At 34.4% G+C, this 23,770-nt stretch overlaps 2 protein-coding genes and 1 long non-coding RNA gene across 8 annotated transcripts; 2 read left to right on the plus strand and 1 right to left on the minus strand.

The window, feature by feature from the left end:
* Positions 1–763: 763 nt before the first annotated feature.
* Positions 764–23,728, minus strand: LOC138187795 (uncharacterized). 5 transcript variants are annotated; one of them, XM_069128946.1, is made up of 6 exons: positions 23,171–23,728; positions 11,516–11,633; positions 4,891–5,007; positions 3,576–4,078; positions 2,731–3,257; positions 764–1,065 (listed from the first exon to the last, which is right to left on the minus strand). In XM_069128946.1, the coding sequence occupies exons 1-5, from the start codon at positions 23,257–23,259 to the stop codon at positions 2,735–2,737; spliced, it is 1,350 nt and encodes a 449-aa protein (XP_068985047.1). In that variant the 5' UTR covers positions 23,260–23,728; the 3' UTR covers positions 764–1,065; positions 2,731–2,734. The 5 variants fall into 5 exon arrangements, with proteins under 5 accessions (XP_068985047.1, XP_068985046.1, XP_068985048.1 ...); XM_069128945.1 differs by having other exon boundaries at positions 764–3,257; XM_069128947.1 differs by lacking the exon at positions 23,171–23,728 and adding an exon at positions 14,538–14,736 and having other exon boundaries at positions 764–3,257.
* LOC138187801 (uncharacterized) lies at positions 5,404–9,283 on the plus strand. The gene is made up of 3 exons (XR_011175261.1): positions 5,404–5,684; positions 6,775–7,426; positions 8,439–9,283. It is a non-coding gene; the product is annotated as an uncharacterized LOC138187801 (long non-coding RNA).
* Positions 15,684–20,605, plus strand: LOC138187799 (transmembrane protein 230). 2 transcript variants are annotated; one of them, XM_069128954.1, is made up of 4 exons: positions 15,684–16,247; positions 16,979–17,094; positions 17,246–17,368; positions 17,559–20,605. In XM_069128954.1, the coding sequence occupies exons 1-4, from the start codon at positions 16,223–16,225 to the stop codon at positions 17,694–17,696; spliced, it is 402 nt and encodes a 133-aa protein (XP_068985055.1). In that variant the 5' UTR covers positions 15,684–16,222; the 3' UTR covers positions 17,697–20,605. The 2 variants fall into 2 exon arrangements, with proteins under 2 accessions (XP_068985055.1, XP_068985056.1); XM_069128955.1 differs by lacking the exon at positions 15,684–16,247 and adding an exon at positions 16,412–16,561.
* Positions 23,729–23,770: the final 42 nt, after the last annotated feature.

The raw sequence follows: 23,770 nt of genomic DNA on the forward strand, positions 1-23,770 counted from the left end.
GTCAACGAACCGAATCGAAAATTGCACTGCGCAGCCAAACTTAAAATTGGAGGGAAAACTGTTCTGACGATAGCGCCACTAACCACCTTCGCTATCTAGTTATAGATGTAGGAACTACGATGATTTTTCTCTTGTGCCCAAAATCACGTATGCAAATTTTTCGAAGTTGAGATTATCGTGGACTAATTGGACTTCAAAATTCAGTGCCCTTTTCGTTCTGTGTTATTCGATTCGAAAATTCATATCTCTCGTAATAACCGTTCTACACATCTTTAATCGTGTTTACGAATTTTATTCGAGCTTGTGCATAGTGTAAGAAAGTATTCGAAATTGCGACCGTTTGTGGATCAGGTTATGATTAACGTTGCAACTCAAACTGGTAAAACGAACTTGACAAGCTTTGCTGTTTAAGCAATATAGGGAGGTACACAGAATTCTTTCCAGATATTAAACATGTACATTATCGCGTACGTTTAAACGACCAATCATTTATCAATTTTATATCCAGTTTTATGCTCGTAATTATCTAAACTGGAGTTAGGATATGAATTATATTATCTTTTTTCTTAACGTGGTCAAGGTAACGTACGTGACATATTTTTGTTGTAAAATGTTTTACACTCAGAGGACACTAATTTTTCATACGTTATAATAATTTTTAGGTGAATTTGAAGACACTATAATTTTGAGAGTTACGTTTTACGCCACTGTTGCCAATATATTGGTTTTCTTGGTCCTCTAAGAGTTAATAACTGAAACAATACGAAATAACAAATTTATTCCCTATTTTAAGCACGTCGGTGACAAAATATCAATGGAATTGAAGGAGTTCCAGCATGTTCCATTAACAATCAATTGTCTAAATCTAAATTTGTCGGTACTGTAACCAGAGCATAAGTGGAGTGAGGAAAATATCACAGCTGGCCCCCGGAAACGTCGAAAATCCAAAATAAAGGAGGGACATTGAGGGCCTTCGAGGAACTGCCCGGTCGTCCCAGCACCGACCTTCTTAAACCTGTTCTTTCACACGTGTTTGCCACGTCGAGTATCATTGATAAAACGTATCTGTAAAATATAGAAAAAATGATACAAATAGTAACGATCTAAATTCTAAAAAAGGATTTTCTCAGTAAGCGAACCGGGCTGATCGGGCTTCCTTTTTGCGCGTATATTCATATTATACATGTATATTCTGTAACTAATAGTAATATTAATTGTATGATCGCTATTAACTATTTTTATTATTATTATTATCATTGGCTCGCACGCTAAACCGATCGCTGTGCCGGTGCACTATACTCACAGGTCTTACTTCGAATTTACTTCTTGTATTTATAGAATTTATTCTGTATTGAATAAAAAAATATTATAATAATTTCTTCAGATTGTGAAACAGAGCCTTAAGATTAGGCATTAGTTACTCTTTCGAAATGACGCCGTAGCGTCGCATGCACGCTGCGTTAGAAGCTCATAGATAAGTTTTCGAACAAAATATCTTTCACTATCTGGTTTCAATCTTGTCGAGTCAATGTTGTTATCCCATAATTCAACGTACCTGAAATTTAATACGGTCGAGCGCACCGGTACAGTAATTGGCTTCTACTTGTATTAAGGAAAGCGTGTCGAGGTCGCACGAGGCTTCTGAATTTTTGTTCGAAACGCTACTTTATATAGGGAAATTATAATCACAGATTGATTTAGCGCGCAAATTTCTAAGCGGTCGCGCGTTCCACGACGATTCATCACGTTCGTTTCTTTTTGTCCATTTATAGGATTCATCGTTTAGATAGGTATATATGCAATTCATAATTCAAAGTCTATCATAGTTTTTGGTCGCTAAAGGATATTAGGTTCTTCGTGTCTTTGCTTGTCGATCGCATTCAGTTTTCTTCTTTCGATACTCATTAAATATTAATGTTAATTATATTTAATTAATTATTATATAACTAACAGGCTATTCGATAAGAACACGTAAGCATTATTTCGTCAAGAATTATCAGTTGTAATTGCCATTAGCCTGAAAAGACGATTAAACGAACGATTAATTTTAGGTAAACTTCCAGATATACTCCACACAGATGTACTCACAAATTGTTAAAATATTTAACGCCAAACATCTGAAACAATGAATCCACCAAATACAACAGGTACAGATAGACTTTGAAACAATCTAAACTTGGCGATTCAAAGGATACATCTAACTGTTTCCTGAGATCTTTACGACATACTTCAAGCAGTCTGATATGAGGAACCCGTACGTAAATCTCGTATCTACGCACTTTCGTACTCGAATTGAAGCCTCGCACGAACGCGGTGCCGTAAAATCGTTAAATTTCTTAAAATAATTTCTTTTCTCTTTCCTAGTGTCATGTCGCTCGAGAGCTCTCCCTCACAAAAGGCTACCGCTTTAGAACATACCTATCAATGAATAAATAGTCTAAAAGCATATCACAACTAATACTTTCAATTGTTGCTGCTTTGATTCAGTTTGCTTGCAAAAGCATTAAGAAAAATTTTGTTAAAGAACTGTAGCTTATTTAAAGTGCATTTCCAAGTCAGCTTTTTATATGTATAAATTGAATGTTAGAATTTTTGGCTGGAAAATTCGCTAGTGTCCGTATACCAATCGCTCTCTTTCCTCCGTTAGCCTTGAAAGGAAAAGCGTACACTCGAGCGAGCAACTCGACGTAAATCATGGACCTTTTATCGAATAATCGAACATGTAAGTACTTAATTACTCCGCGTCCCCAGTATTTGTTCCCCCATCGTCTTGATTGCTACCATTCGCAGTTTCTGCAGTATTATCAGCAGATTCTACTTCGACGTTTCCTTCGACCGAAAGTTCGGTCACTATTATTCTTTCTTCTGTCTCCTCTCCCAAAGGATTTTCATCCTCTTCGGATCCTTCCTCGGGTTCCTCCACCAACAAATTCCCTGTTTCGTTCAGACATTCCGACATCTGTTCCTTGCCTTCTGTGGTTTCTTCCGTAATGGAAATCATTTCTTCATTTCTGAACGCGTCCGCAACTTTCTGCTCGATGGTTAGCTGTCTGACGGCGTTCTCCAAGTTCTCTCGTAAGACTCGGTTCATCTTCGTTTCTTCGTCCTGCCACGTTGACGGCATGAACGACATCCGTACGGTTTGGTACAACCTCTTAAATCCTAATTTCTTGTACAAACTCTGACTCGCGTCATTTTCAGGACGTATCACAACGAACGGCTGGTACCCCTTGTCGACGACTTTTTTGGTCAAGTACCTACGATTTTATATTATGAATGGAGAAGTATCATTGGTGTAAGACTTTTTCGAGATTATTTACCGTAACACATTCGCTGCTACTAGAATATGACGATCTACCTCTAAAAATGCATTCTATTTTTATCAGCAATGCCTTTATTTTAACTAATGATCTTTTTCTGAGTACGGTGTTCACCATTTTGTTAGTTTCTCAAATTTTTTTGAAACAAACAATCACGTCGGTAGCAGTGAAAGTGTTAAACTCGTTCATCAAGCAATGATCCGATTATATCATGAAGATATAAAGATATAACAATAGAAGATAAGATTCGTCTACCTTGCTAATTTTGTACCGTAGCCCTTCCGTCTGTATTCTGGTTTGGTCTGCATGGAGAACATGGCCCCATAGTAAGACTGGACCATCCACGCTGCTAAACTTCCCTTAACAAAGACTCCTGCTGCTGGAAGGATTCTGATTAGCCGCAGAAAGACTTCATGACATTCCATATCGTTAGCAGGATACAGTTCATAAATTCCTTCGGCGTGTTCTGCTTTCAGCGGTTGAACTTGTATGTCAGGATCTGCGTCCTCGTCTGCTTCCTCCACGCAGTTTAGGTTGTTCGGGTCCGCGCACATGTAGACATCTCCAGCCACCCTCTCTATAGTTCCTATCCCCTCGTAAAGACGTGTCAACTTTTCCGCTAAGGCATAGTGTATGAAGTTAATGTACAAAGGCTTCGACCAATCGATCAAAACATCTTCGTTCCTCAATAATGTGAGTAATTCCAATCGGTCGTTAGGACAAAAGACGCCCACGCTCTCGAACAGCAAACCATGAGGCTGAAAATCGATGAAGTGATTACGTTAAAGAAGAGATTGGTCTTCTATCGGCGCTAAAACTAAGGGAAGTTGTGAAAGGCCTTGTCCTCGGGCGCATGAATTATTTATCATTAGGTTTTGTCGCTGAACGTTCAGATTTACACTGCCACGACTTTTAACGTCGTAAAATCCCATTTGAAATTTAACTTTGTCCCTTTGAAAAATTTAGACACCTTGGTTTCAATGCGATCAAACAAATAAATACAATGGAAAATATCAGGGTTTACGCGTTTTGATTTACGAGTTGGCAAATTTCAGGAAAGGACAAGAGAATTTAACGGTAACAAGTTATCGAACGCACAAGATTGCGGACACGTTAATTAAGTAAAGAACATCGAGCGAGATAGGGTGTAGATTAGAAGAGTCACGACTGAGGTCAGGTAATGAACTGGCAAGGCTGTGAGACAAAAGATTGGCCGAAAGCCAAGCAAGTATCTGGGCCAACTTTTCTGCACCTCTACGTTATACGTTCGGAAACAAGATGAATTTGCCAAAGGCTCGTAAGATAGGTACACATTCCTTTTTCAATTTTACATTTTTTATCCGCGTGAGTATTTAATTGAATCATCGAGTACTTTGTTTCACAGGAGCGATTTTAAAATATTTTATCTTTTAAATTTATGAAAGAAGATAAATTACACGGACAATGTTCGATATCTTTTTCCCTGATATACTCGAGGGAAATAAACGTAGTATAAGTGGACTGTTGTGAGATAGGATCAGTCGCGGTTAAAGTATAATTTGAAACGAATGGAGATTTACTTTATACTCACAGATAATGTCATTCCGGGGAAATGTAAGCAGATCGCGTCCTCGGGCCAGTTATTAGCTACGTAGAAATTAAAATCCCATACTCTGTCATGCATGTAGGTCAACAAAGTTTGATGGAACTGTAAAACAAAGAAGACAGTTACGTTAAAAGCTGAAAACAATCGACGAAGAGTTTGTACTCTGTTTCAAACCAGTAGTTTCCTAGCTGAATAACCACCTTGCCAAGTAAACGGACAAAATGACAAGTAATCTTTTTGCACTGTAACAGTTACAAAGCTGTGGATCCGCGAAGAAACAGTTGGAAATCTTTTCATCTCGCGGAAGAATTAGAAGAGTACAAGCTCTTGAGGTAGTTAAGGGGTGGATTTCTTTCCCGTGGTGAACATTGACTAAAGGCAACGTCTGAGATGAAAAGGTGGATATTTACAGGGAAGCTGCAAGATAAAGAGTAATCTAGCCAAGGGCGACGCTCCAGACGTCGGCTCTTAAAATAAAACACGTGCTATCTGTGATAAGTTCGTGTCTAAAGCATTCCCTTTTTCTTTCTCAAATATTGTAATGATTTTCAATTTTGCAGGGGGGAAAATAGTCACGATGAGTTCCATTCGTTCGACCACTTTTGCCACCAACAGACATCAAAATCGAATCATATTGCTACAAAAGACTATGGTTGCCAATAACTGTAACAGACGACCATTTAAAATTCTAGTGATATCTATATCGATTGGAGAATATACATATTGAATGCAGATGCATCATGCGAGCTACCAGCTCTGTAACAACCTCTCGGTTGAAAGTAAGTAAATAATCGACAGTATTGCGGAACGTCGTAGTCTGTCCTAGATTTTATATAACCGTTGCATCAGGCAAAATGGACGAATATCATGCACGATACACTGCGAACGTTCTAGCGATTTCACACGTCAATTTAATTTGGGATTTGAATACGACTCAATAGCGTCACGTAGTCGAGAGTGTTTTGCCCGTTACTGCCGATATCTCTTCTATTATTTTTATTTTTTACATTTCATTTTTTCGTCAAGCGTATGGAATTTTAGCTTCCTCGACCGCATGAAAGACAGGCAAATTCCCCGCATCTCGTTTTCTGAAAAAGGAACGTAAGCGTGCTCGCTTTTACTTGAAATATTTTTGTGAGCACAGATGTCGTGTAATAAAATGTTTCACATGCATCGCGTGAAGTATGACCGGCGTAAATTTACATATCACTGGCTCGATCGTGAAAAGAGCCGAGAGAGATGATGCAAATAAGAAAGTTACAGGAATTGTCCCGATTCGTTTGGTGTCATTCGAGCGAAAATGCTTCTCTTCGCGCTCGACGTGTCGCACCGCGTTTACATAAAATTAATTTTGAGAAATTGAATCTTGATATCCAGTAAAATATTAACACGTAAATTTGTTTCAGCAGCCCCTTCTTATCTAATTCCCTATGTCAATTAATCTTAAAAATAAATCCACTGACAAAGTTCCTTTTTCATTCTCTCTTTAAAATTTCACTTTTTTCATACACTGGCAAAAGTGAAACTAAAGAAGTTTATTTACCTTATCATGACCTTAAAAAATCCAACGTTATTGAACAAATTTCAAATTACTAGCGAGATAAAAGTCATGCAAGCTAATTTACCCGGTTTAGAGATAATAATAGAGTAACACGTAACGTGCGTTAACGCGGCGAATAAACGAGACCTGGCAGCTTTATTATTTTTAATATATAACCGTATTTTTCCTTTTTCCTTAATGAATATACTTGCAACCAATGTATACGTGTTTCACGCTCGTATCACACATTCTGTTTTAACAAAAAGCAGAATATTACCGTAACAGAAATACTTCGTTATTTTATGAACAGTTGATTGATATTTCTTCAGGTCGTACTAACTGTACCTATTTATATGAAAGAAAGGAAACGAAATGGTGTCATTATGTACACTGCTGTTAGTAGTGTACTATAGTTATCTTACCACATCGCCACTTGCTACCGCTGTAGACAATCTCCCCTAAGCCGAAGAGCTAATGTAAGGAAGAAAAGATGATGTATGTTGGGCTTCGAGTTTCTCTCGCTTCATCCACTTGTCACGGAAACAAAAGAAGAAAGAGGCGATTCAAAAAGTGGTCCGGCGAAGCTACTCATTATCGAACCTCTTCGAGACAGGCTGTCGTTGCTCGTTAAGGATCATCATGACGCGTTGTAAGCGTGCAAGGAGCATCGATTCAAATGCGGATTCGAAAAAGCCGTACAGCATCGCGTGTGCACGTCCGGACACAACCTTGACCTTGCCTTTTCGTTGGTTGGCACAGCTTTATTCGAGGATAAATGACGTAGCCGGCATGCGCCATCGTTTCATGCTGGCCAAGCATTATAACGCACAATGCGAATACCAATGGTCATTGTTAATTCTTCCGAATCGCGCAAACTGCTAATGCGAAGCGAGATCGCAGAAAAGATGAAAAAATAACTCCGGAGAACCATTCCTTGCGATCTCCATCTTTTGGAATTTTGCATTCAAGAAATTAAAGACGGTACGTTTGTATCCAGTTACGACCAAATTTTTGTATCTTTGTTAGTTAGTTTTCGAAAGATATCCACTGCGAAGAATGGTAATGTGAAGTGCGCTATAAGGATTGCAAAATAACAAAATGCAATAAAACTACCTTTCGATCATCTTTTTCAAAGAAAGCCTAAACGCGAGAGGATTGTGTATCGCTTGTGCCTGGCATAATACAAATGGTAAATTACGAACGTTATGCGAGACGTAAGAGCTTATGATCGCAGATAAGCAATCGACGACTTTCTCGATAACGTTAAACGCTTACAACATCGAATTCCAATGGAGTGTCGCAAGAACGAATCTCTGTCGATATCGCAGTGAGATTACGAGATCAACGCCGTGCGTTGATCATGGAAACGCAACCTTGGCCTTGACTCCGCTACACCTTGCACATCGGTACCGGAATTGAGGTGGCGTGGCCAGCAGTCGTAACACCGGTAGTCCCGCCAGCCGTCGACGAGCAACAAACAAAGCTCTTTTTAGATCGATAACTCACTGGCTCGAGAGTGAAAGGCGAAAGAGAAAAAGATGGATCGATGCCGGCGGAGTCTCTTTGTAAATTCGTTCCCCCGCCGTTTTCAGCTTTAAATATTTGGAGATTGCTGACACGAAATTCTTCAGATTTACTATATAATGCACAATTCAGTCTTGATTACAAATTTCAATTACGCCTTTATTAAGATATCTCAAATTACTTCGATCTATGTGCCCGGGTGTTCAGAAAAAGTATACAGACTGTTGCTTATTCCCATTATGGGTATTCGAGTGTTTTGAACGTCTATCAATACCTATTACTGCAGCAGTACTTGCGAAGAAAATACCGAGGTCGTAACAAATGGATACGAGACATTTAGTGTAGATATGTAATATGTTATACGTATAACGATACTATTCGATCGAGATACATACTATGTAGTATATTTTCTAGAAAGAAACTTTAAAATTACGTATAGTACTTTCTTATTTCCATTGATATTTTATAGATACGTGTATAAAATGCTACAAAAAAGAAAGAGGAAGAAGATCTTATAATCGATGCTTGAGATGAAATGTTTAACGCGAATACACTATAATGAAGAAAAGAAACGAAGCGGCACGAGTAAACTTAATGAAAGCAAACTGTACGTATAACGACGCAGCGTAACAATAAGGAACGGAACGTGATACTCGAGGAGAATGAACGGAAAGAAAACACCAAAATCAAGAAGATGAACTAAGATGCTGATTACGCTTGAACGATAAGACTGATAATACAGATGATACTGGTATCACTGAAGGTGGTCTCTCCAGTTCGCCGGGTATATCGATCATGGTTGTGACGTCATAACGACGTCAGCCGAATGAATTCGGTGGAGATCGGCTTCAAGACTTGCGACACCCGAGATTCGGTATACGGTGCGTAACCTGCCGATTTGTCAGGCCACTATATGCGGCGAACGTTGCTGCAACAGCGTGCGTAGAAGGCAATTCATAAGTCGAGATTGCATCATAAATGACCGATAACGGTGATCGATATTATCGTTAAAAATATTTTTATAATTTTAAAAAGTAACTTTTTTTCCCATCGTTTTTCATACGTTTCTTTGTCATCGATCAAATGGATATTGAATACACTTCCCTGACTGTGTAGGAGATTAGCATTCATGAGATACTAATGTATGCATGGGGACGCAATCTGTTTCACAGAAGTACTTCATCGATAAGTACAACGTCAAGTGATTTGAAATTTATAATCTACATCAGATATCGAAATTTATTAAAAATAGCAGATGTCCTGAAACTTTTGAGTGGCTGCGCGTAGTGAACTTCTTATGGCGATGTTAAAATGAACCATTATGAACATGATATCATGGCTGAACGTGGCGAACGTACGGCGATGGTGATGAACACGAGGACACGTTTTACCATCGCGTAATCGGTGCACACGCGATTGATCTATCGAAACGTATCGTCAGCAAAGAGATTTCAGCCTCGGTTTGGTATCATACATTAATACGTGCCTAGCTTTCTATGTACCACTTAGAAAAAATATCACGCCGCGTTGCTCGCGCCACTTTACGACCCTGCGTGCAAATATCCCGGCGAGAATATCGCCGTTGCACAAAGCGACCTGTACACGGTTACGACCTTGACACTAACCTAGCACAACGGCCGACCACTTATACCGGGTTACGGCGGAAATACTACGCAAGGATCTCTTCCTTTACACCGGTAATCTCATCCTGTCGATCCTCGCCCCCTCTTCCCTCGGGAGTCCTGCGGATATCCTCCCCCTATCGTCCTGCCAATTTTCTCCCAACTCCACGACAGATTCTGTATCCCTATTTCTTCTTCTTGCTGTACATTTATCTCAAATATTTTTTCTTTCTTTCACTCGTCCTTTCTTTGATCGTTTTTTAAGTTTATCCTTAATCCTCCATGAGATCTTTTATGCGACCCGAGGTGCGACGTTTTATTCGTGCATTTCTTTAAAGCGAATTTTTCTGTTTTTCGAAGAACCTTTTAATTCTTGGGTCCTGCGAGGATCTATTTGTCTAATTATCATAAATCTCGGACACTAGGGACACTATCGCGTACCACATTATATGACATGTAACATCGAATAATAATCGACGGGCTAAAGATCGCGCTGGTGTAAGTCAAGATCATAAGGATTTCTTATTTCAATTCTCAAATGTACTATCCATTTAGTTCCACATTTAATTAAGTTAAAAATTTATTCTCCGTCGATATGTTTTCAAGACTCGAAGTAATATAGTGAACTTTTTATAATAATAAATACAAATCGTTAAGAGCTTGAATAATAAATAGGGAAGAAAAATTAGGCCTGGGTTGAAAGGATGCAGCTTGTTCACGGAAGATGCGAATGTATGTATAGTCATGAAAGTTAAAGTCATAAAAAGTGACGAAGGTTAGATCAACTTGAGGTCTATTTTGGAACGTCTTCGAGCCGATCGTGTTCCAAGTTTAGGATAGAAAGCTAACGTGAACGTCTTTCAAGGACTTCAGGCTGCGGAGCGATAATTTAAAGGTGGCAAGCGCGTGCAGGTATTGGCCTTCGTTCGCACTAAATTCCTTGTGGGTTGTTTTATCGCGTCGCAGTGAATTCCAAGGACCTTAACCTTGCGATATTAATCGTGTCGTGCATTCTGCGCGCGTAGATTTACGTGTCACCTTCTCTACAGCAGCGCAGATCTATGTGTTCACCTAGCCTGCATTTCTAACCAAATTCAAGGTCTCGTTTGGCTCTCATAGCGTGATTTAGAATCGCGTTTTTGAGCAGAAGATGCCACGAAGCTCTTAATTAAATTTTCGTCCTCAAAAATTGGCCCGCGAATCTCGTAAATCAGCCGCCTTTCACGTATTCGTATTAATGCGGCAAAAAAATATAGTAATTTCCAGAGAACCACTGTAATTATGCGAGCGTTGGAATAATTTATTCGGAACCGGTTATTTTGTTTTTCGAAATGTAAACGCGCTCGAGATCGATCGCTGGAATTATTATTAGTCGAAAACACGGCATCCGAGAGGAACAGGGAATATTTTCAAGCAGGGGAAACCTAATTTGCACGTGTAACAAAACGAATTAAGTTTTTCCGTAGGGCACGTAATTTCTGATTCATTGGTTTTTTGCATTAAAAAAAGTACCATTAATTACGAAAAAATTTAACTTATACAGCTTTCAACCGTAAAACTCTATTCCATTCTCTTCAGAGTTTACATGTTCTATCTATCTGGCATTTCTTCATTTTTTAACATATATTCGAAATGTCTCGTGTCTTTTATCTTCTGAGCAAAATTGTGATATACAGACTGTTGCGAAATAACGGTTAAATATCTGAAATTGAACGAAGAGAAATAAATATGGTACGAAGAAAATGAAATAGTAGCCATGATATTCAAATAGAGCACGGTAGTATTTGAAATAGGTAATTTCAGTAATCCATAATAGAAACTCTAAGGGCAAGACAAATTACAAACTTTGGTGGTCTTGCCAGGATTTCCTGAATTTTTTTGCGTAAACGTGAGCCGAGCAAATTCAAAGGGAAATTGCACGCACCTTTAAGGATTCGGGCAGATAGCCAGCAAGGAAGTCCAAGAGTCGAGGCAGCTCTTCCTCGGTGAGCAGACGAAAGTTCCGGCCTCGTTCCATCGCTTCGGGGCACTCCATGCTGAAACTAATTACCAAGAGATGATTGTGTAAGTGGCACGAACTTTCGAACCTCAGTCGGTCTCCGCCGGCCATAAAACACGTGACTCTATGTCCCTGTTCATAATATGTTCAATAATATTGCTGCTTCTTCTTCCATTGAATTTCTAAAAACTTTCTTGTAATGATTTATTCTATAAATTTCCCTTTTTATACTCGACTGTTTATTCCGATCTTTATGTCGTATGAACGAAAACTGTGAGATAGAGTGTCCTCGGAACTACCCTATACAACTGTAAAGCGATCTTTAACGATCTCTAAAATAATTTCCGTGTGACTTCAGATAATCTTCAAATCCGTGACTTCGCATGATTTGACATTAACACGACCTTAACAATGAACGACCTTCGTTTAAGACACGACATTGATTCCAATGTTGAATAATTAAAAAAATGACAAGGAACGTCAAACATTATTAGTTGCGGTCTTATTTCCGATGAATCATATAATTTGCAGCGATCGGTCTCCAATTACTCATTTGCAACAATGACTGGACAGTTGATCGAACGTTTTAATTTTTCAGGAATAATAATCGAAGAAACATGGAAACATCGTAAAGATGAAAAAGAAATACATAAATTGACCTGCGATTAGCGAGCATTAAAACCACGAGATCTTATTTCCCATGCTCGTTCACAGATGTTTATCGATGGACGATGATTACATAATTACAGGTACTTTTGAACTTTCAAATGTTAGAGAGCCAACACTTTCTGTGCATAGTCAAGGTCTAACTTTGGTTTATCGTGGCAAGCAGAATGTGTCCACGTGTTACACACATCCATCATCGCCCGCGCTAATTGTTTCAACCTTCCAACCTTGTTTCGCATGAGAGAGAGAGAGAGAGAGAGAGAGAGAGAGAGAGAGAGAGAGAAAGAAAGAGAAAGAGAGAGGGAGAGGAAGATAGATAGAAAATTATAAATGAAAATTTAATTGGATAATTACAAAGATGACGAACACACTATGAAGACCAGCACATTCCTTTTAAGGGTTTTATACATTTTTATAGACTTTTGTAGAGCACAGAATTTGTCGAAGACTCAGGCTCGAAAGTAATAGATATTTTTGAGTTAAATACGTATTTAGGGCATTTCAAAAAAAAAAAGAAGTCGAGTTTTAGAAAACGGATTCCTAAAAGATTTTCTGGATGATACTAATTTAGCTTCTAAGAATTGCAAAACAATTCCAAAAAGATAAGAATTTAATATTTTTAAGAACTAGAGATCAAAATTTAAGATATTCAGTGCTCGAGAACTTGTGATTTCAAAGGTTAAAGAATTAAGTAGAATATAGAGCAACTTAGGATGACTTAATCTTTTGCCTATATACATAGTGGATGAAGCTAAAGCACATTATCTTTCAAATATCGATAGCGTGCGTTTGTAACACCCTTACCTAACCCTGTACTATCAACAAAGTCGTCGATGAATAAAATATAATTTCTGTGCTCTTCGTCATTAGCTGAGAATTAGAGGGATCTCCGATGCCATTTTAACAATGCAATACATTATAGCACTATAACAAGAAAATAACGTTAATCGAAATTAGGATAAGCGATCTATCTCTTTAATTTTCTTGCAAGTGATTTATTTTATCAGCGAGAAATTACAAAATCCATCAAATTTAGCGTTAATAAAATGAACGTTTAGTATTTTAACTTACTTTTGTCAGTAGATAAATTAACTGTTGTTGACAAATTAATTGTACCGTAAAAATACTTTACACAGGATATCAAAGTACACTGAATTTATTAAAAGCAAACTATTAAACTTGCTGACCGCGATGTAGCCTTTATCGTGAAAGATTAATTGCTGTAATCGATGGACCGAAAACACATATGGACAATATCGATTAGCCGCATGTATAAACATAAGGTAGTATATCGGAAAATTGAACGAAAGCATTGAATTTTTATTGAGTTTTATGTCTTATACAAACAAACTCGTTGTTATCAATAAATTACTTGCGGAATAAATTCATCTTACTGGGTACCCTTGTCCTTGAATAAATCGGTTAAAGTGTAAAACTGCGTATCTTTTAGTATCATGGACGCCATTAGAATTAATACGAATATTTATTTTGCAACATTACATCAAACATACTTTTAACAGTATGATGATTTAATTAAATCGTGCAATTAAAGTTTTTTTTAGCATAGGATAACGATACGTGTGAAGAAAGTAATCTCACTGAGAGAAATAAGTATAGACACAGGGAAATCCAGCAAGATGTAATAGGATTGTCCCTCATGACCCATAAAATCCCGAGAGCACTGAAAAGAATAATTCTTTTGAACTCGCCCACCTATTTTATTTCTCGTTTCCTCCAAAGAGGGAATATTTTTGTTTAGATATTTCATCAGACATTTTCTTGCCAATTTATTACCGTAACTTACCCCTTGCCGCATGTCTGAGTAATTGCTTTCCTATTTTCACAGTAAAATAGAACAGGCATCGTCCAAATCTAGTTGATTCAACGGCACCGTATTTTGAATTCGATCGAAGAAACATTTTTAATCAACCACAGAAATAAGAATGACAAAGAAAATGATAAATGGAGAACAAACATCGAGACGTGGCACGTTCACAGCATCCCAAGCTGCTTACGATGAGTCTTCACTTACTGGTAAGTAATCAACGATTATATACGTGCCTATTTGCAGGTTCTTCTCTGTGGAGAATTACACCGGTGTCACGATAATGCCACAACAGGAAGCACTATGTAATCGGAGCCGCTTAACGCGCAACAAATAAGCTTCCAGAGGCGCACTACCGCCAAAAGATCATTTGTAGGTGTTATTCGCAATACCAATTTATCGCGTTTACGTAATTATTATAAAAAAAAACACTATCATTAGATTCGTTCGATTTACCTGAATGAATCGCGTGAGCCTTGTTCCAGCAAGACGAAGAAGAATCACCGCGATCGACGGATGTTCGATTGTCGAAAGAAAGGAGAATTACGCGACGTAAGATCGGCCGGAGGTGAGAATGGCTGCGGGCTGTTGTCAAGGGGTAGTTCCAACGGAGGCACCTGCCCTCGCCGCCCCCTGAACCCGCACTGCCGCCCCTGGGTCACCGTTACCCTCCTTGCACCGACCACCGCCGTGCTGCTCCCAGCGCAGGCGCTCTTTCATTTCAAAGACGTATCACTCCCTCTTGGTACCCAGCACTGCGCAATTTCTGATTCAATCTACTTTAGGGATTCTTAATCGAATTTTTATACATTATCTGGTTTAGAAAAATTTAATCGATATAGTAGCTCTGACTACAACAGAATATATAAAAATATTCTGTTGTATTGAATATCATATTGGATGACGAGAAGAGAATTATTTTTTATTGAGTATACATAAATATAGCGTTATTCTAGGTAAACGTTACAATCATAAATATTAGTTTATTTTGTGCAAGTGTGACAATTGTAATGTACCATAATGAACATAGAAAGGAATGAGGTATGCCTTGTACGTGGAAATCGATATTTTTGCAAAGATATCATCGATATGTAGTTATGTTTCTCAAGTTGTATTTTCTTATTATACTTAGAGAAATTGTCTCTTCGATCCTTCATATATATATATATATATATATATATACGTATATATAAAGCTTGTAACCCTTTGAGCACTGCACTTTACTCGAGATTACTGATGCAATACGCTCAGGTCTTTAAACACGTAATCGCTTTATGTTACACGATATTACGAACTGGAGAAACATTTATGAAATGAATAAGCATAGGTTAATCGAAGTATTCGTGTTTACTTCTTTATTGACAGTTTATTAATTCTTATGACAAAAACATATACATATATCTATTTCCGATACTCCATTATTTTTCATTCTTACTAATTTCAATCTTATGTACAATAGTGATATGAATGTAAATAAAAAATATTGCAATGGAATATTTGTTTGGAAAATTTTAAGCATTATTGCGTTTGTGATGAACCCTCGCCATTGTACGGCACTGCGTCAAACGTCGTGGCGCAGAAAAGCACAGCTTCCACTTCTCTTCATTTTCGCAGATCGATCCGACCGACTGACAAACGTAATCGAAAATCTCGAGGTTAAAGTTGCCTATGCCAGTGGTGTGCGTAAGGAAAGTCTAGACGTAAATTACTTAAGTTTCATGTGACAAATTCCTTCACAAGTGTGTTTTTATAACGAATCAGCAATGTTGTTTCATACAAATTTGTATGGAAAATACCAATCTAGCCCTCTTAACTTGTGAAAGAGCGGGCAACAATGGTCATATACAATTTTATCCATTCTTTTGCATAACTATTGAATCTTGGATAATTTAACCAAGTATTTTAAGAGACTATAGAATCTTCTATATCAATATAAAGAGTGTCAAAAAAGTAGCGAACTTTTCAGAATTTAGTTCATTTACTAGAATATGCTGTTAAAAAGATTTATTAAAGTGAACTCGCGGCATGATCTTTTCGTTCAGAAGATCGTGCAATCTTATCTTTATCGATAGGAAAGTGGATGAAGAAGAAAATAATTACATATTTTCAACACGAGCATAAGTGTGCAATTGTTAATTGATATGTGGACGAGCTGGTTTGGCACAGGTAGTTTCTATTTCTTGATTTTCTCTTTAGTTCTTGATACTAAAGTATTATTATAAATTGTTCAAACCAGAGCCTTCATCTTTATTCATTAATACTCGGTGATAGATAAATCAAGTATTTAAATATTCCCTCGATATCTAGTCATTCCTTCTTTTAACAGACGCGCATGCGTCTTGAACTTAACGCGCGTTATCAAATATTGAGAGACACATAACCTACAAGAGCTTGTTTTTAGTTGTTCCTATGAATATAACGAATGAAAAATTGATAATTTCCTAAATTATTTTTGATGGCATGTGTTAATTAAGAATTAAGTAAGTACAGCGAGTTATTGATAAATTATAGAATATATGTGTATATAAAAAAGGTTAAAATGTTTGGTACTCTAAGCCCAATTGATGTATTATATTTGTGTAGTATGTATATGTATACATAAATAAACTAGGTAGTAATATAAATGGTACTTATAAGTATTACATGCTAATAGTTCATATTTGAAAAAAAGATTTTTAATAAAAATTGTTATAAATTAAATTGCCAGAGATAATTGAAACACACTATTTATCTACGCAAGATAAGTTTATTTGTGTGCAACTATATGCTATGATACAGAAATTAATTTAATTTTGTTTACATAGACACTAATAATTTGGATATTGTAAAAATACGTAATTTTTTAAAAGATAATTACACATGAAAAAGAATGCAATGTGTTTTATCCGTTTTTATAGATTATATTAACAAAGTGAGTATGTCAAGAAGAAAACCTGGCAGCGGTGACAGACAATTCAACAACGTGGATTATACACAGCTTACAGAAACTGACAATGGCTTTGTTGATTCACAGGTCAGATATCATCCTTTATGTACATTTTAAATATTCTTCTACTTCATAATAATGTAAATACATTAATTAAAGTTAATCAAAATATCATGTAATTAAATTAAAAATAATACAAAGACAAATACTAATGATTAATTACATTTGACTCTAACAGTTTGTGAATCCACCTGTGAAAATACCATGGAAAGCCATTATGTTAGCTGCTCTTCTTTTTGTTGGAGGTACTATTATGCTCATCATGGGTAGTCTAATTGTAAGTGGACATATTGATTCAAAGGTAAGATATTTTAAATACCTTTTTTAAATATTTTTAAGCCAAAAATATATAATACAGTTACTATTACATTTTATTATATCTAAGAAGAATATTCTATTCATTTTACTTGTAGCTGTATTATTTATAATGACAATTTCATTATAATTTAATGTATGTAATGTGTATTTAATAATTACTTTATCTTTTACAGTATTCAGATCGTATGTGGCCAGTTATTATTTTAGGAATTCTAATGTTTATACCAGGTGCTTACCATATGAGGGTAGCTATTTTAGCTTATCAAAAGGTACCAGGTTATTCATTTGATGATATTCCAGAGTTTGATTAATGAACTACAACTTTTTTTACTAAGTATTAGTTGAAAGGTCAAACATCGTCATTAATATATTAAACATTTAATTTACATCAAACTGTTTTATATAAATTGTAGATATATGTTTTTCTTGAAATATATATGTAAGTATTTACAGCTAATATGACAGTATAATTTGGTGTTGTACTTAAGTGTCCATTTTATGCAAGTATTGGATTTAATCTTAATTTAATTTAATTTTAAAGCATATGGCAATTAATCAGGATATCAAAAGTTTAATTGTCAGTATTACAACTATAATACATGTTATTTTTGTGTAACTGTAATATACTTTCAAAAAGAACACAAATTCACATGTACATATTCTACCATTGTGTAATTACACAATACCAATGATCTGTGCAGTTTTATTGTACAATCTACCAAAACATAGTCAACTTAAAAATAACAAAGCCATTTTTTAATTTGTAATGACTTACATATAAAACAGTTCTAATGAAAATTAAAACAATAATCAATTTCCATAAACGAAATAGCTTAGAAAAAATGTAAAGAAATATTAATCCAAAAAGTTACCCACTTTGATAAGGAGTAGAATCTTGTTTTCATTACTTTTCTATCTTATCCTTTAAGTAACTTAAGATACTTTTCTTAGTTAATTTACATATTTTATCTAACCTCCTTTTTATTATTAAAATGGGTGGATTAAATTGACTTTTCAATATATTTTTCATTAAAATTTTGCTTTTTTCAATCCTTCCAGATTGGTCTTTTCTTTCACCAATAAATTTCTTATTTAAAGGGATATTTTGTAAAGAATTAAAGTTCATTTATGAAATTGGTAAATTTCCGTAATGAATTTTATATTACGTATACCTTGCCTCAAAATTAAGATATATATTGAATTCTCTTGGGTTAATATTACTGAATCCATGTCCAACATGCAATAAAAGTTGTATCATTGAACCCAGTATTGCAAGATACATTTCTTCTTTTGTCCAATTGGTATTAGATTGTTTGGAAAATTTCTTTCGTTTTATAAGGAAATAATAGACGCACAATGTTTTTTGTTTTATATTAGTTTATTGAATTACGCACGAACGTAATAATAGAAATATAACGAAATGGACGTTACCTAATTCAATAAAATAATATAAAACAAAAATTGTTCATCAATTATCACCTTATAAAATGAAAGAAACTTTTCGGACAACCTATTATTATATTATATATTAAGATGTACCATTAGAGGCAACTGATCTCAAAAAATAATGAAGATAATATATGTATCGATATAAATATTTCTTATGAATAAATTTTGATTTTATTTTTTTAAATATAAAAATGCATTAGTACGTATCTGTTTGTTCTACCTGTATTCTAAAATATATTCCTAATCCAACTGCAGTATGATATAAATATTTTGACAAATCGATATCAGTATCAAATAGCTTAGTAATTAATGCACAATATGTAACAGTGTTTAGTGTAAGATCATAACGATTAATCATTCTTACAATACACACAATAAAATGATCATCTTTTTTTAGCAGAAGCACTGGTACTAATTTACGTTTATACTTGTGTTTATATTTGTTACATATTTGTATAACCAATACTTTCCATCTTACCTATTGGATCAAAATTGCTATATTGATTCTGAACTAGAAATTGCAGAAGAAAATAAGCATATACTGGAAATTTTTTACAAAATACATCTAATAAAATGGTCATTATTTTTACTTTAAGAGAAATATCTTTTACAATATATAATAATTTCCACTTACAAAGATCAGTATACATGATACTAGTTTCTGAAAAGAGTACGCTATATGAAAATGACTATAATTAGTTATTTTAAATATCATCTCCAACATATTAAAAAACTCTTAACTCACGTCTAAGTAACAAAAAAGCTTCTATAGGTTGTTGATTTATTAAGTATATTTCAGCAAAGAGCATAATAGTTGCAGCATTAATCTTACAGAAATAAATTTGTGATTTTACCATACTGTGCATATCTTTAAGTAATATATATGCTAATTACCACAAATTTTTCTTGACTAAATTAATCAAAGCATATTTACCAATATCAAACAATATTTGGTAACATACAGTAGTCACTCTAGTTTGGACTATGAGGTGCATGAAAAATAAAATATATTTAGGAGAATTTTTAAATAAATATTGACATTTAATTGTGTATCTTTATTTTATTTATAGTAATAATAATAGTCACATATTGGTTTTTGCCTATTGTGATCTTATCACAATGAATACAAAGATTTTTCTTATTTTCTACTTCTATATTCTAATCATCCTTAAGTCACTAAGTAAATCTTTATTTTATTATAGTAAATTATGATAAAAGTAAACAAGTTCATACAAATTTAGCATTTACAATTTAAAATAATATAACACATAAATTTTATACTACAACTTGAGAATTAGCTAATAACATTTTATGTAATCGATAAAAACTTATCTAATTATTTTTGTCAGATTTAAACAACAAAAAAATATATATATACATATATATATTTACTATTTTAGTTTATAAGTATAAAACTTAATTTAAAAGTATAAAATATGTATACATAGAAATATATGTATGCCCAAATATAAAAAAGAAATAATATAAATAAACACCCAAGAATAACTATACAGGGAGTTCAAAAAAGACCATTCAATATTTATATGATACATAAGACGCATTATGCTGGTATTAAGTCACTTATCATAATGGTAATCTATGTTTACTAAAGCTTGTTTATTCAGTATGCTGTGTATACAAATATTAAATGGTTTTTTTGGACACTGTATAAATTATGTTTGTGACAACAGCAAATATGTAAAACAAGAAATTTTATTTTTTTGTTTACCTATTGTATATAATTTTAAAGAATAATTTTCATCTTGTACATAATCACTGTTATCTTTTTCATTTCTCTCCTTATGTCCTTCTCAAATATATTTATATGTTCACTTGTCTCTAATAATCTCTCTGATTTATTTGCCGTAGAATATGAATCTAGTGATCCAATGCCTTGATCATACTCAGATAGTATATCTTCTTTTATTCCTTGAATTTTGTTTTTATTCTTAATCAATTTTTTAAAGGATGACAGTATATTATAATTTATTTTACAATTTAGTTTATGGATAATATTAAAATTTACTTCCTCAGTATGTGATTGTGTGCTTATACATTCTTGTAAAATAATTTCTATAATTTCTGGATTCAGATGTCCTATCTTAAGCAATAAATTTTTCAATGTAATCCAATATTCACCAGGCATAATATATTCTCTCAGTATTTTTGAAACCCAATTTATGAATTCAAAGTCATTATTATTCACAATGGTTCATAGTGTATCAGTAATCACTTTGATAGAATATCCAGTTCTTTTCTTCCATTCAATAGTACTGAATGCTATATCGTTGGTTAAAACTTTTAACTCGTGTAATTTTTTAACTATTTTTAATATATATCGATTATATTATATAATATATAATATATAAGATTCATTTTTCTTTGATGGTACACAACTTCTACTTAACTTTCTTTTTTTGGGAGTATTATTAGTACCATTCTGGTTAGTACTGTTACATTCTTGACTTAATAAATCTTTGCTCTTATGAATTCTTATTTGGAGTATGTATTACATTATTTCCCTCTTCAACAAGGTTTTTATTGTTACAGTCTGAATTGTAATTTTCATTATATTTATCTTTTTTAAATTTTGATCTAAGTCTGATAGCCAGTACATCTGTCTTCTTTTTATTCGTATTTTGTCTATAATTGATTTAGTATGTTGTTTCCATGTAAGTTGTGTGTTTAAGTGAAGTCTTAGGTATTTAACTTGCCTTGTTTATGTTATGTGAGTGCCATTCAATTGGATGTAATATGGTTAGTGTAATATGGTTGCATTTACTGGGGTTTGCTTTTATTTGTTTATCTTGTAGCCATTTTTTTATTTTTGTGATGTGCCCTTGTAGTAATGTGATTACTGTCTCTGGATTAGTGTGCCTGACTTGAATAAATATACCGATCGAAATTAGAAGTTACGTGTGTAGACGGACATTAGGACAATTGATGTTACAAAGTCAAAAAGTACAATGAATATTTATATATATTATAAGTTCGTCGTTTCAGGGCCGTTTAAAGCCTTAAGTGCCCATTTTTTTCTTACAACACAACTTATTTACCCTCACTTACTACATTTTTATACCAACTAGAAGTACGAGGAGGCAGGCGCAAGTTACCATAAGTTACGAACATGCCTGTTATCAGTTAAGAAGATTAGAAAGTACAGAATTATTCGAATAATTAATTCCAACAAGAAGTGTTTATATTAACAGTTATACTATAAATAATTAATACATGAATTTTAGAAAGCTTTCTTGATTCTTTCATAAATTGATGACATTAAATTGAAAAACTTATTACAAAGAATTCAAATAAGATTATACAAATCTTTCACATAAATAAATTGCAAGTACAATTAAGTGTAGGGTACGTTAAATTAAAAAGAAACAGATATTTTTAATTATATAAAAAATATATGTTTCTTTTAACTATGACAGTAATATAATTTTTAAAGCTTAATAAAAATAGCGCTCATTTCATACTACTACAGTTGTTACAATCGAAGATACTGAGAACAATAGTCAACGCCCCATGGCATGTCAAAAACGAGGATATACGCAGCTTAAAAATACCAACGGTTAAGGAGAAAATCGGCAGGTACGCAGAAAAATACAAGGGAAAAACGGCAACATCCAAACCAGCTGGCTGCTGAAGCGAGCAAAACTCTCATAGAAAAAAGACTAAAATGAAAACACCCACCTGACCTTACTAAAGAAATAAAATAATCAAACTCGAACATGGTATCTCGCTGGAGGTAGCCATACACATGTTATGTAGCAATTAAGTTAGAAAAATTTACCAAATGTCCAGCTCGACAAATTGTAAAGTACAAATTAAATAATAAAATAAAATAAAATTTCATATTAACTACATACAATGTATTTCAATCCATGTATTACAAATGAAACGCTTAAAATTTATGCGACTTTCCGCGTTTACACACATGTATATATACAAAAATTCTTGAAATAAGACCCCGCCGCGCGACAGTCATGTAAACGAATTATTATGTCAACCACTAATTGAAAAATTGCATTTCAATAAAAAAAAAAGCAATTGTGGACGTTTCTAGCACGTGTAACCAACCTCAACGAAAGATTGTTCACGATATTTTTCCTAGAAAGCAGGCATACCTCTATAAAATATGCTTAAGGGTCTGGAAACACAATACATTGGACTGTCTCTATAGCGTATCTGAAGAGAATCAATGGAGTGATATGCTCATAAGCTATTTCATTTACCAAACACGTGTTAAGTATACCTTGTAGAAGTTGTGACAGCGACCATATCCAAATCCACGTCATTCCACACTACCTGACAATGAAGATTTTGACCTTACCTTTGCACATGGCCCAACACCAAATTTTTCCCATCACGTAGGCCACTCAGGATCCTCTTCATGCTCCTCAACTTCGACAAACTCAACATATAAAACTGCGAGCATTCGACCACGAGACTTGTCTTGGGTACAGTCTTTTTTTTTTTTATTTAATTGTTTACATTCACAATTTGTCCGATTTGGACATTTGGTAGAATTTGGGTACAGTCTTGACCGCGATTTGAACAACTATTTTAATACTTTGTAACTTCGTTACTTCATTGTAATATTGTATTTAACCACTTTTGTGAATAAAAGCATATAAAAATATAAAAGGACAGTCAAGTTAAGTTATTGCTCAGCTCTTCCTTTTTTTATCACGAATTTTACGTGACAAATTCTACGACCAAATATAATTTTATGATCACCATTATTTAACATTTTTTTTTATCTCCATACCTTTTAACTGTGGAGATATTTGACAGATTAGTTATTCGACATAAAAATTATATTCAATCATTAGCTTTAACTTTACAGAAACTGTTATTTCCCGTTAGATATTTACGTTTACTTTTCACGTTTACTTTCCACGTTTATTTTTCACATTTAATTTTACAATAC

Source organism: Bombus flavifrons, chromosome 15, assembly GCF_040668555.2.
Source record: "Bombus flavifrons isolate JBK064 chromosome 15, iyBomFlav1_principal, whole genome shotgun sequence".
Classification (NCBI taxonomy): domain Eukaryota; kingdom Metazoa; phylum Arthropoda; class Insecta; order Hymenoptera; family Apidae; genus Bombus; species Bombus flavifrons.

Bases quoted from the DNA above. Each gene is read 5' to 3' on its own strand.
- LOC138187799 (XM_069128954.1), top strand. From the start codon at position 16,223: ATGTGGACGAGCTGGTTTGGCACAG. The intron at 16,248-16,978 runs GTAGTTTCTATT...CCGTTTTTATAG, and splicing joins GACGAGCTGGTTTGGCACAG to ATTATATTAACAAAGTGAGT. The intron at 17,369-17,558 runs GTAAGATATTTT...TATCTTTTACAG, and splicing joins GTGGACATATTGATTCAAAG to TATTCAGATCGTATGTGGCC.
- LOC138187795 (XM_069128946.1), bottom strand. From the start codon at position 23,259: ATGTTGAGTTTGTCGAAGTTGAGGAGCATGAAGAGGATCCTGAGTGGC. The intron at 5,008-11,515 runs GTGCGTGCAATT...TTTGTTTTACAG, and splicing joins ATCTGCCCGAATCCTTAAAG to TTCCATCAAACTTTGTTGAC. The intron at 3,258-3,575 runs GTAGACGAATCT...ATAAAATCGTAG, and splicing joins TACGGTACAAAATTAGCAAG to GTACTTGACCAAAAAAGTCG.